Below are 14291 nucleotides of genomic sequence, written 5' to 3' on the forward strand. Positions count from 1 at the left end.
AATCTATATTGTATAAAGTGCTATATAAATAAAGGTGACTTGATTTGTTCTACAGTTTCAAACCACTCAAATTAAGGCATCACTTCGAAAGCTCTAGTAGGAACGTGGTTGGACATAAATACAAAATAAAACATGCATTTCCTCTCACACATTTAGGAGCAGCGGATTAAAAAAATAGATTATGTCTAGGGTCTTGCAAAAGCCCTCAGATCTCCATACACAAACTTCAATTTGAATGCTTGTGCACGTACCAGGCTTTTGACGACCTTTAACAGCTCTTCCATCACCACAGCAATTCCCTGGTATCCCAGAAGTCTGCAAATAGCCTTAATATGCGGAGGTCCCAGGAAGTTCCGGTAGAGGCTGTATATGCTACTGTATGCCAAATTCAAGGCCTGAATCATCATAAAAAAGAAAAGAGAGCATGTTATGGAATGCATGGAGTAAAACAGAAGAGTTATGTTGAGGCATAGTTTCATTTGTTAATTACAACTCTTTGTATGTCTATGTAAAAAAAAGTAATTGCAGAACAGTAACTGTAAAATTAATAAAACTCCTCCCTTAGTTAATTATAGCGAAAAACAATCTGATTACTGTAGCTTATATCCAACAACACAGCTCAGAACCAGCGGTGGCTTTGAATATTCATCAAAAAGAGAAAGTGTTACTCAAGTGCTGCATTACTCAAGTGCTGTCAAACTGGGTGTATGTATATATATATATAAATCATAACTTTTGAAATAGTTTAAGCATGTTAATGAATATGGCAATGTTCTACTGCTGTTTATTATTACAGCTGCTGCAGAGCAAGTATGGACTTGCTACTGCCAATAGTTACACAGAGTGTATGCTGTGAGCATGTAAGATATGCTGCTGCTGCATGAATATACATACATAAATCCCATAGAAGTAGATCTAGACAGGGAGGATTTCAGAGTAAATCTGACAGCTCACTGCAGGATTAGCCTACAGCAAACACTGAACAGACTATTTGAATAATAAGCAAGCAATCTTATTGGCTGCAGAATCAGCAGAGGCCCAATGAGCTTTCTCCATGCGTTAATGACGTGATTGCTTGCAGATTGCATGTAAAGGACCTATCAGCCTGCGCCTCTAGAGAGTCATGACTGAACTATATATACACATGGTAATTTTTTAAGCTTCCTTTGTTTATTGGTGTCATGTTACTAAAAATTTAAATAAAAATTAATAGTTTTTAAACAGCAAAAATAAATAAATAACAAAATTGGAAAGAAACAAGTTCCTTCTGTTTCTCTAATTAGCAAACAGTACTTTTATGTTGACCGATTACAGATTAATCATAATTGCATGAGCATGCATGTCCGTAGGTGTTGTGGCAGTGAGTCAGAGGAGACAGGTCCAGTCTGAGGGAGTAATTGAAAGCACAGTGGGGGAGGAAAAACGCAGTGTGTTCCTACAATGATTGAGGGAGAAAGGATGCGTAAGAGACAGAGGACAAGCAAGAGAGTTCACGCTCTCCCAGCTGTAATTCTGTTTAAAATGCAGTCTACGCAAAACATTGATGTGTCGTCTCCCCCCTCCCCACTGCACTCTCTCTCTCTGCTTTATGTGCCGTCAGCTGCTCTGATCAGAAAGAGGAGCAGTGTGGATGTGGAGCCCTTTCAGAAGCAGACTTGAGCAATGCCAAACAGAAAGCTACAGGTCATACACTCTCACGCTACAGGGGGATTCTGTCTGCAACAGAGAGATGATCGGTCAATGAAGTGACTCTTCTTATCTCTTACGGTAGGATTTTTGCTCCTTTACCTCTCAATTTCAGTTTTCCCAGGCACACCTGTGTCCCAAAGAATTTTTTTTAAAGTGTGAATTACCTGTAAAGAATGGTAAAAGACCAATTTAAGTACTGTCTGAAAATACAACTAAAGATAAATCTTTAACAGCTATGCAGATCTGAAAGATTGAAAAGAGTGACAGGAGCATAGAGCGAGGGAATATATTAATTATATTATACTAATATAATAATTGTCAGTGTTATTGACAGTGTGCTTCTGGAAGATCAAAATGATTAGTGTTCAAGCTTTCACGCAGTGCTGACTGCCGAGTAATTACAGTGTGAATGTGTAGCATAAAGGTTCACGACTCATCCACACAAGTCCAATGTGGTGATTTATTGATTGAGTTTATGGGCTTGAGCAGCAAGAGAAACAAAACATGGCAACTATTATGAACAAACTAATTCACATTTTAAGCCAAAGATAAATATCCTGAGATCCCTGTCTGCTCTCTAAGAGTTGAACAGGGGATATTAGAAAAAAATAAAAATGTACAAATATAGAAATGAAATATTTAAATTAAATAATCATGAATCAGTGTTTGACCATGCATAATCAATGGTCTGTCTTAAAACAGTGGACATTAAATATATAGTTTATTTGTTAAACCATGACATTTATATAATATTAACCTCAAAACTATATCTATTGTGCTGTAACGCCATTCAAATATAATGACTCGAGAGAATCCCTTAAGAACTTCTTTCTTGGCAAGGATAAATATATGGATGTTACGTCAATTGGAAATTCACATAATCCTGCTTTAGATACCCTGATACATAGTTTTGGAAAGGGGGGGAAAAAATGAGATACAATGTAATCAAGGCGGATAAAGAAAAAAAATCTCTTGTACTCAATAACCTGGTGCTTTTACCCACTAGATAAATCTGCTTTACCTAACACCATGCTAATGCAGGGTAATTGTACTTGAATGTAAGAGAAAACTGAAATGACAAAAGAGGATAACCATAAAAAAGCCCTCTTGTGTTACCTACTCAACCATTTTCAATGTTATCACAATATGAAAGACAAATTAGACAGAAAAGAATAGAAAGAACAGAAAAAAAGATACAAATGTATTGACCACTGCAATTGGCTAAAACGCATTTATAGCAAAGCTGCAGGTTTTTTTATATATCCGTTCTCAACCATCAGTTACCATCACTGTTACTGATTAATTCCTTTTAACAAAGCCCTTTAACAAAGCCCGAAACCAATGATTTAAGTTTTAAAACATTTTAGGAACGTTTTATGCCAGATGCAAGCCCTTAGGTAATTTATTAGGGGCCTTTTTGTACCAAATTCAAGGATATAAATTATCTGAATGAATGTTTTTTTGCCCTCTATTCTATCAGATTCTTCAAAATCGTTGCATGTCGTCTTAAACCAGCTTTCATCATTCACTGTGCTTTCATAAGAGACTTGACCTAAAAGACATACTCAACATGCCTATCACCATTCAGAACGTCACCGCCACCTCTGCCATCGTCAGCTGGCCGTCTTCTCCAGGCTGTGTGGATACGTTCTACAGCGTCATGTATCACCCTAACTGGAACAGCCTTCTGATGGGTTACACGCGCAAGAGTTTCCTGCGCGAGGACAGGGTTCCCGTGAGCCAGACGTCTACCAGTCTGGGCGACCTCAGTCCTCAGACCACATACATCCTCTGTGTAACCTGCCAGTCTGCCAATCCCACCAGAGAGCAGTGCCAGGTCTTTAGTACCCTAGATGAAGGCACTGAGCTCGGGGAGAGCGGCAGGGAGCTGGCGATGGGAGTCTGGCTGGCCAGCAGCATTCTCTTGCTAATCATTGCCGTGGCTCTGCTTTGGGGATGTCTCCACACCATGTGTCCATCAAAGAGGGAGCCAAGAAGAGGAAACCAGCCAGGTCCGAACCATCCACACCTGGGTCTGACCCCCATGGGTGGGAACATGGGAAGTGAAGGAAGAAAAAGTCTATATATGCCTGGTTGCGGCGAGGAGGACTCTCAGAACGCAACGGTGATCGAGAATCCTTTTCGAGTCGAGCATGGCAGAGAAATGGCAAACGGACAGAATCGTGAACTTCGAACACAAAGTAATAAACACAGATTTGGCCCCGAGTCAGAATAACTGGGGTGCCAAATGTGATATACTGACCCCCAAAATTCTAACTATTAGAACTTACACAATGAGGACAATCAACATGGTGGAAAGCATTTTGAGGAAATGAGGCTCAGACAGTTGGAATTAAATGTAAATGTCAGATGAAAACATCATTAGCTAATCAACCAAGGAAACTGAAGGAGGCCCCATAGCTTACACTGTACTGGCCATTAAGGTGCACAAAGTATTGTTTTGGTATACCTTTCTAATAAGGTTAAATTTGTAAACACGAGTTAATGCATTCAGTATAAGAATTTATTAATCAAGGTTTATGTTAAATTAAAAAATTTTACCCCCATTCTTTTTTTTATAATAATTTATAATAAAAACAAATCCACCCACTTTTTTAATACTTATAATAATCATATTTATTATAATTTTTATCATAATTCTTATTTGAAAATTATAATTTTTATGCTTAAAGAAATAGGATTTTCTAATAGACACAAAATTAAGATTCCAGTCATATAAGACGTGTGTATATATGTATGTATGTATGTGTGTATATATATATATATATATATATATAGCTTTAATGCATTTACATTTTTTATTGTAATGTCGCTGTGAGTTGACTGTCTGTTTGTGCATTCATTTATATCCTGCTCTGCTTGAAATGTACCTTGGCTATCTAATTATCTTGCTTAATAAAAAGTTTTCCCTGTATCATATTGTTTGTGAGAGGCATATTGTAACTTCATTTGAACAATGGAGATGTGACTGATCTAGGTGTGATATTTAAACTCGTTCAAACCCACCTTTGAGCCATATAGGTATTGTGGCTGGGCGTTGGGAGGCTTGTCCCTCTGAAACTCTTGAGAAAACGGCAGCACGGTGCGAACAAATCTAAAAGAGATAGAGGAAAAAAAATGAATTTGACCATTTTCGTATTATTGGGTTTGTCATGAAGTTATTGTCATCTCTGTTCAATCAGGCTGAGCTCAGCATGTCCACTCTATCCCCATTCACAGTACCAATACATTGATAAAACCGGAAAGACAACATATCTGTTCTGGTTAAAGTTACTGTAGTTGTGTGTTTAATATAACAGGAGCAGGCGAGAAGTGGCATCAGTGTGCTGTGCACCTTATTTGCATCCCAAGCTGAAGCTAATATAGTTTCTGAAATCTTATAAAGATGTAACCTGCAGGGATGGTATCCTCCTACCAGTTATGAACTGTATTGAGGCAACAGCTGAACCCTTATGGTGCTAGTTCATTTTGATACGCCTACACTTATGATGAATTTGTCAGATATCAACAGCTCTATCTCCCCTGAAAGCCACAAAATGTTAAAACTACCTCAACCAGACAGTGTAAAATGGCTTTAGTCTTTTCATCCCACATTCAACCTACCTGAACATCACGTCCATATACTCCATCTTGAAGAGCTCACAGTTTAGTCATAGAAATATTTCCCACCTCACTATGGATCCTTACAAAGCTGTTTCTTTTTCTCTCTGCTGTCATATTTGATATTTGGGTCAGAGTGTATCTTTTTAAATGATCGTGTTCGACAATTATTCAACAATAAAAGAGATGAGAAAAGAAAAAATGATGGATATAACAGCAAAAAGTAGACAATTTGCAGAAAAAAAGATTACAAAGGTGATTGATTTGCATCAAATTGCTGCAGAATACACACTTATCAAAAGCTGCAAACAAAAATCTGTGTACAAGAGTGTATCTTAAGTGTGGAAAAACACTTCTGGAAAATAACAGTCCTTTCCTGATTAAAATAAAACAGACATTTCAATCATATCGTTTGATTATTCACATTTAAGCATAGACTGACTATCAATAACTAATGAAATAACTCAATTAACCATTCTCTAAAACTAAAGATAAAAGCAATGCTCCATCTTGATTTAAGTGTCTTGGGCGTCTGGTTTTTTGACGAGTGATGAAAGAAATGTTCTTTGCAATTTGACTTTTAATCTCATTTACTTCTGTTTAAATGAAATATGGATGGATGAATGAATATATTTCACAACAGCTGAATCCTGAATGTCTACATAATTATAGCTGTTGAAATGCTATCCATTTATGACATTATACAATTAGATTATTGCACAACCACATCAGTAAAGATTAGTAGAAACTGCATGATTATTTTTAGTATTTATATTTAATAATATATTTAACTAAAAACAAAAAACAAATTTCTTATAATTTCAACATTTCGGGGGGTGAGGGTGATGGGCTGACCCACCTGTTCGTGGAGCCGTTGTAACAGTAGTTGGGCAAGAAGTCATAGTTGAGTTCCCAGAAGACATGCAGAGTGATTCTGCCATAGGGTGCGGATACGTTGTGGTTTGCCTCGCGAAACATGGTGTCGATACTGTCCAGTGTCAAATACTTACTGAGGAGCTTGTGGGTCATCCGGTTTATATCCAGCAAACCCTCTAACTCCTGATCATAGACAAAGAGAGAAAGAGCGACTGAAAAAAAGCCCTCTCACGTTTTGACACAACAATGATGTTTCCACACAATGCATGTCTATAACATTCAAGCAAACGCAGACTTCTGAAAACATTTGTATGAAAACCAATAATGAGCCTTAGAACAATTTCATGGCATTTTAAAATGCTGCGTCACAATCAGACGCCCAATGTCTATACATTCATGCACACACACACACACACACACACATACAGGAAGCAAATATTAATAAAACGATTCACTCTCTGACAGAGCCAGGGAATTATTTCTGCTGCACTGAATTTCAATTCTACTATGAAAGCAACCTCTCTTTCATTAGAAAACCTGAACAGGCAACTTCAGGTAAAAACACAGTTAAACCACAGCTAAAACCAGCTGAGCAAATTCAAGGTCTCAGTAAGAGAAAAATTACAAATGCATGTTTCAATAAAAACACTTGAAGGATAAGGCACCATGATGGAAGTAAGGTCCTCGCTCTCAAAGCGGTTGATGGCCAGCTCTAGAGATTTGTAAAGCGCAGAGGACACTCGCTGGGTGATCAGACGGTTCAAGTCGATTGATCGTCCAAGGAGCTGCCAGAGAAAAGGGCAAAAAAAGATAAGCGGACTTAAGAACAGCATTAATAAACAGAAATGAATATGTAATCGAACAGAAAAGTGGCCATTCTTACCTGTACATGTCTCTGTTTGAGCAGCGTCTCGTAACGATTGGAGGAAGGCCACGAGATGTTGGCACCTTGATTCTTACATTCAGCTCTTAGTCTCTTATCCAGAAGGAGACTACAGAGAGAAATCGTGTTAAAGAAAATAAAAGAAACTTTAAGTCCCCACAGTTACTTACATTACAACAGAAAAATTGTTTCATATTTGTCCTGAAAATGAAATTTTCACAGACAGACTTACCTTCCGGCAAGAATCTTGTAGTAGGCAAAAATTTGATCAGCAAGTTTGTAGACAAACTGGTCAAAGCAGAGATTCACCTGAGAGAAAGAAAAAATCCAGACGCATAATCACTTAAAAGAACATTAAAGCAGATTAAATGCAAAATGTAATAACTGATTTAATGATTTTTTTAGAATGAATGTAGAGGGTCAATAGAATTTTACCTCAGCTTCAATCTCATCATAAAGGAACTGCTTTTTAAACTTTGTGAGAGCGTAGTGTGCGCTGTCGTTATACAGATCCAGTGAATACAACACGTACCTGTGTACATCAGGCAGACTTATAAGCATATTTTTTTGCACATATACCATGGCAATTCATGTACTAAAAAACTTTATCACACTTTATTTTTAAGGTGTTCTTGTTACAGTGTAATTATACATTTACATACTGAGTAATATTAATTAACATGCACTAACTATAGCGTTAGGGTTTGGTTTTGGGTTAGTTGCATGCGATTATGCATAATTTACTGTACTTACTGTAGTAAGTACATGCAAAGTCCGTAACAAGGACACTTAAGTGTTACCAAAATGTAATGTTTTGTTCTCACTCCATCATAGAGGCCTCTTTAATCTCGAGGATGTGGTCAGTGAGGATCCAAGGCATGGACATCTCAATGGGAAACTGGATGCGGCGGCCCATTGTGAGCTCCAGAAAGAACTCGCGGAACCAGAGCTGGGACAAATCACAGCACTGCTGCAGTGTCTCTGCAACACAACACGCATGCATAAGAGACAAAACATTAATACCGTCTGACCAAATTCAACTAAATAGACTGGCCCCATAAACTAAGTCACCATGAAATCAAAATGGACAATTCTTAATTTGTAATGGAACGCTGCTATGTTTATTATAAATGATTTATCAGAGATAACAAGTATTGGTGCATAGTGGTATGCAAAAAAGGTTTGGTTAAAATAGTATAGTCATATAGGTGGACACTAAAATAATGATAATTCCACATTTTTCATGTACAGTTTTACTGTACATGAAAGGGTGAACAACACATTTGGGGAGGACAGGCATTTAGCCTGTTCCTTACCACTGAAGTTGAGCAGATGAGTGTAGAAGAATGATTCGCGATGGAATTTCTCTATGTCCAGGATGGTCGGTCCCTCAAGACTACTGCGCAGAGTCTTCTTTGAGCCGCTCTTATCAGCGACCAAAGACTCCAGCATCGTCCTGACCATATACAGCTATAGAGGAACAGAAAGAAGCAGCAGATGAAAGGACATTTAGTCTCTGATTCAAAGTTGGACATCTTTACTAAGCACAGCCACTCCTCAACAGACAAGATTCACATCATCATTCTGCTCTCGACATCTCGACACAGGTGGGGGGTTGTCTATTGCATTCTGGTCTAAGTGCATTAATGTGCTGATGGAGGTCATACAAGTGTCAAAGCCTCCCTGGACATTTCAGCCAGGTATCAAAGGACTTGTCTGTATCTCTGCCCTTGGATTCCATCTGGAATTGTGTGTGTATGAGTGTCCGTGTGACAATGTATTAAAATACTGAGAGAGTCATTGTTTGGGTCAAATTGCCCTGTTCATAATATAAGACAGGGATTTTCAAACTTTTTGATGCAGGTCCCTCAAATATGATCCTCTTGTGAGAGGCAACCTTCCTAAAATATATAGGCAGCTACATATATAATATATAATATATATTATATAATATATTATAAAAATAAAATATATTATAAAAGCAACTAAATTATATCATTGTTTCCAAAAAAATCAAATAGTTGGATAGTACTAAAGAAAACTGATAAAATATTTTCTGGAAATTATTTTCTTATTAAATTTGGCGTGTATCTGATATTAAGAGTTCTCTTGTTTACACAGAATACTAAATGCAGATTTATTTCATAATAGTGGTTCCAATGGACTAAAATTGCAATTAATCTCGTGCCTTATGACCAGTTTTTAAAAGTAGAATGAAATATCCTATATATGTTAAAGTAATATATATAATAACACTAAACATATTTATTTAATACACATTAATGAGAACCCCAAAAATACAATCAGTACAAATTAATAAATAGAAAATAATAATAAAAATAATCTATGTAAGGAGGTCTATAATAATAAACTATCCACTGGCATTCCAATTCCTCTCAATGAAAGTTGGTCGGTTGGAGCAGGACAGGCATTCTCCCACTTTTCATCACAAGGTTTAATTTAATACGAAGGCATCAGCGAAGCCCAAATTTTGCTTCAGAGTAGGGGTGGGCGATACGGCAAAAATGTCATATCACGATATTTTCATGTTGGTTTTAATATTTTGCAAGTGATTGAGCAGTAAAGTCAAACTAAAAAATGTTGCCTTACTAGGTAACAAAAACGAATGATAGACCGTTTAGTTCAAAGTAAGGGTGATCGAAGATGAAAATATTTTTCATTATTTTACCTTTGTTATTAAAAATACAAATACAATATGATAAACAAATGAAATAAACAGTGGTTTATTTTTTGTGCATTTAACAGTAGTATTCAAGTAAAATTGAATAAATGTAAAGATAATACACACGCTTGTCATTAATGTTAATAAAACAACAAAAGACAGGTTTATTAGGCTGCTGTCAATTTAAAGCACAGATCTAATATACAGACACGCAACTGGTTTTCTCCTGTTTACATTCACTTGCGATAACCGACTGTTTATGAAAAAAAAAAGCTGATAGAATGCACTGTAGCATGATACGTCAATATTTTTTCAAAAGCAGATCGTGGAGATCATTTTAATCATTCACGAACGGAAATCATGGCGCATGTATGAATCTCTCAAAAAATGGCAATAGCAAAGCACTGAGATCATGTTGAGAGGCATCACCGATTACAGCTCAAATCCCCGAGGAGCTATTGACATTCAATACAACACCCTTCCACGGCACATTGGATTCAACTGTGCTTCATGCAATATATGCGGCAGAAGCTAGCGAAAGATTACAATCTCTTCTGAATGACTGGCAGAGCATGTGCGACTGTGTGTGTGTGTGTGTGTGTGTGTGTGTGTGTGTGTGTGTGTGTGTGTGTGTGTGTGTGTGTGTGTGTGTGTGTGTGTGTGTGTGTGTGTGTGTGTGTGTGTGTGTGTGTGTGTGTGTGTGTGTGTATAACAGGTTGAAAAACAGATAGCAGTATGACTTGTTAGATTGTTTCAGATAAGGGGTTGTTATAAGGTGAAAATGGGATGAGGTGATGATATGTAGCAGGGTATCTGCACACTTTTTAAAGTCAAATTGAAGGCTTTTTAAGACCTTTTTAAGACCTGAAGAAATCAAAATTAATACCTTACATTAGGGGTGCGCAATATTGACAAAATTATGTCTCAATATTTTCAAAGTTTTGTTGATGATAATTAGAGAATATATTACTGATTGTGTTTGTGTACTGGTACCATGGCTCGTTTAGGCCTGTTGTTGACAGCTGACTCACGAAGGTATATTATTCATATTTTTCATATTCTATGCAGTGGTCAGTTCACAGTAGTGAAATAAATTAAAAAAATTTATTAAAGGGCAATATTTGCAACCTTAAATTGAGTTCCAGGGGCATTTTCACCCATTTTTTTTTACTTAGGGGTATGCATCACCCTTTATGTCAAATTCTAACATTCAAATTAAATGATATTAGAATAATAACACAATACCACTGTTACCAGTTAAATTAAATCATTAAATCAAAATCCATCTTTGCAGTGCAGAGGAGACATCAGAACTGGCATTATTTACACTCCATTTACAATTGCATAAATAAAGCTATGAGATATTCAATTCTTTCAATTCTTCAATTCTTAATTCAATATTTAAATATTAACTGATTTATAATTGTAACATTTTAATTACAAGGTACTTTAAATGTGAAACGCAAGTCACTGTCTCAGGGAGTCACTCATTCAACCGATTTGTTCAAACGGCCGATTCATTCAGGAAGTGCAAGTGATTATTCATTGAATCGTTAAAATGATTCGTTCAAAACGCGGATTTCAGTCAAGAAATCATCGCTGTCTTTTGCATTGACACTCTGCTACGGTTTCATTTTGAAATTCTCGTCAGCGAAATAAAGGGGAAAACAAACAATATTGACAATATTGTTTATAAAATGTAACTCACAATGTTAATTTAACTGTTATATAAAATAAATATCATATTTGCTATTGTGCACGGGAAAACAGCCCTCTTGCTGATGTAATATTGTATGATAACAACATGATATATAAAATACAAAAACTTTATACGTCTATTAGGGAAGATACCACTGATCTACATAGAATGACATTCTATATAGATCAGTGGAACATACCTATAAATGCACTGACACATCACGCAGTGAAAGCAAGCATGAGAGACAGATGTCAGCTCGCAGTGCGCCCTCGTACATAGTTAACGTTAAAGTAAAACAATGATTACAATATCATAATAGACAATACACATCACACACCACTACGCACAAAGAATGAAACTACAATTGAACTGAAATTAACCAGCTTTTTTCTCCTCTCCTGCTGTTTCGCGTGCAGGAGACAGACGTAATGCTGGCGCGAATGTGACGCGCAATGTCACGTGAACGAGCAAATCCACAAAGAACGAATAATAAATAAAAAAGTATGCTAATTAGAAAGTTTTAATTTGGAAAACATTTAGATATGTCTAAGTCAAATTGCCAGCGAAAATTTAAGACCTTTCATAAGTAAAAATAAGACTTTTTAAGACCTTACATTTTTAAAATCTAATTTAAGACTTTTTATGAGTTTTTTTTAAGGACCCGCGGACACCCTGTGTAGCTAATCTGAAATCAGCGAGTACAGCTTTTGGACTTAGTAGCGAAAAAGGCATCAGCAGCAAAAAAATAAATGTATCAATTTCCTCAGCCTGAAACATACTCTACATAAATACATGACCCCAATCGACTCGATGTCGATGCAATATAAATGTCACATGCTGTTGCATTCAGAGTGGAGGAAATCATAAACTACATGCATTTGAGGATAACTCTGTTGCCCCCTTGAGTTCTGAGGTTTGTTACCACCACTGTAAGAAAAAATGTTATGCATGTATAATGGGGTTGCTACATTTTCTGTATTTGTGCAGAGCATGTTTCTGTCCTTTATATGGTATAGAAACTGGAAATTGGAGAGTCGCATACTTGAGTGCTGGAGGGTCCCACGGCACGACGAGGAACTTTGATATCAAATCCCCCTTTAGGGTCCTTCTCGCCCCGCAGCGCTGGGTCATTATGTGGCTCTCTGCCCGACTCCCAATCACATATGGTCTTACGGATCGCCTGGAGGACACTGGAACAACATCACTGTCAGCTTACAAAGACTTAAACCACTAGAGCAGTCAGACAGAAATATCATCCGGTTTGTTGCTCTGTTGTACCTCTGGACGACGTTCTTCTTCCTCTTGATAGCCTGACGCAGCGGTTCTCTGAGTGTGATCTGGGCAAAGTCTTGCAGAGCTGAATAGATGGTGTGACGGATTGCATGGTTGAACACGCTTTCCATTCGGCCCATTAGCACCTGCAGGCCCTTTATCATCGCAATGACCTAAACAAGACGACAGAAGCACATTCAGACAGAGAACTGGAAAATGAAGACTGACTGAGTTACTTTGGATACACTAAACAATTGACACGGATTAACAAACATTTCATCATTGATTGTCAATTCAATTCAATCCCATAGAAGCCTATGGAGGAGCGATCCAGCTCTCAGATTTAATCAAAAATATCTTAATTTGTGTTCCGAGGATGAACGAAGGTCTTACGGGGTTGGAACAACATGAGGGTGAATAAATACTGACAGAATTTTTTCATTTTTGGGTGAACTATCTCTTTAATTCAGAGAGGATTCATGAGGCTAATTCAAAACACAAGCCTACACAGAGTTTGATACTGAATTTTAGGCATTCTAAAGAAATGATAAAAAGAATTAAATACAAAAATAATTCATTTTAATTTGAAATAAAATGAAAATAACAATGTTCTTTATAATTAATTATTAAAAAATTATAATTCAAGGACACTTGAATTAATTGTTAATTGAGATTTGGCCCTGCAGGTGTACTGACCTCCACCAGAGCAAATTTCTCCTCGCTGGTGTAGTTGTACCTGGTGGCACGTTCATACTCCTCAGCATTATCTGGGCATTCTTTGTTGGAGTATTTGTCTGTAGGGTGCACCAATTTCCAGGAATACTGCAAAAAAGAAAACATTTGACAATCTTTCATGTATAATTGCTTATGATGTTTATTCTATATTTTCAATGCTGCTTAAATAAACCTCAACATCAATAAACAAATTTCAGAAACTATGGTCCATCTCTATCTCCAACCTAATTAGCTACAAATATCAAAATCCATTTTACTAATTGCAAAGAAAGGACTTGTTGCAGGCTGTTTCCATGGCAACAATATTTCATGAGACTGCCAGTATGGAGTGTTTAGTTTGGAATGTCGGTTCCAAGAAAGAAAGAAAAAGCATAGCTAGAACTGATTATTAAAGTGAATGATTAAAATCAAAGGTGAAAACATTGATGGCCTTGTGGAAGAAAGAGAAAGAACATAGGTCTGGTCAGGTCTACTCAATGAATGAGGTTCAAGATCTTTGTCTGTAATGGGTGGGTTGATGCTACTGAAAATTGGAGGTTAGTCAGTCTTTTGTGAGTGCAACAGGCTACCAATTTTTTGCCAATTTAAAGCGAGATAACTGAATTTGGTACTTTGACCACCCAGAAAGCCTCTTTCATGTCTGCTTGCGCTTGAACGGACAAATTCACACAAAACAATGTCAAAATGCCCACCTCGTACACATTGTCGGTTATGTCTTAGGTAAATGTAAACAATTGAGAAATAAAACGCATGTCACATTATATTTGCTGCGGGCATTAGGTCTTAAAGTGACAGCCGCCTAATATTCCTGCTGCTGTCTGTTTTTAATGTTA

At 36.9% G+C, this 14291-nt stretch overlaps 2 protein-coding genes across 3 annotated transcripts in view; one reads left to right on the plus strand and one right to left on the minus strand.

The window, feature by feature from the left end:
- The window catches only part of cyfip1 (cytoplasmic FMR1 interacting protein 1), a 42386-nt gene that overhangs the window by 9567 nt on the left and 18528 nt on the right, over window positions 1-14291 (minus strand). For both annotated transcript variants that reach the window (XM_077198441.1, XM_077198442.1), the window contains exons 13-24: window positions 13420-13545; window positions 12730-12896; window positions 12494-12641; window positions 8386-8539; window positions 7894-8050; window positions 7505-7601; window positions 7302-7378; window positions 7070-7178; window positions 6852-6971; window positions 6170-6369; window positions 4717-4804; window positions 252-395 (exon numbers count right to left, since the gene is read on the minus strand). In XM_077198441.1, the coding sequence (XP_077054556.1) occupies window positions 252-395; window positions 4717-4804; window positions 6170-6369; window positions 6852-6971; window positions 7070-7178; window positions 7302-7378; window positions 7505-7601; window positions 7894-8050; window positions 8386-8539; window positions 12494-12641; window positions 12730-12896; window positions 13420-13545 (1587 nt within the window). The remainder of the gene's footprint in view (window positions 1-251; window positions 396-4716; window positions 4805-6169; window positions 6370-6851; window positions 6972-7069; window positions 7179-7301; window positions 7379-7504; window positions 7602-7893; window positions 8051-8385; window positions 8540-12493; window positions 12642-12729; window positions 12897-13419; window positions 13546-14291) is intronic.
- On the plus strand, window positions 1222-4294 carry fndc9 (fibronectin type III domain containing 9). Its single transcript, XM_077198440.1, has 2 exons — window positions 1222-1767; window positions 3170-4294. The coding sequence occupies exon 2, from the start codon at window positions 3260-3262 to the stop codon at window positions 3923-3925; it is 666 nt and encodes a 221-aa protein (XP_077054555.1). The 5' UTR covers window positions 1222-1767; window positions 3170-3259; the 3' UTR covers window positions 3926-4294.

Source organism: Siphateles boraxobius, unplaced genomic scaffold (genome assembly GCF_051911475.1).
Source record: "Siphateles boraxobius isolate OS27281-9 unplaced genomic scaffold, OSU_SipBor_1 41, whole genome shotgun sequence".
NCBI lineage: Eukaryota > Metazoa > Chordata > Actinopteri > Cypriniformes > Leuciscidae > Siphateles > Siphateles boraxobius.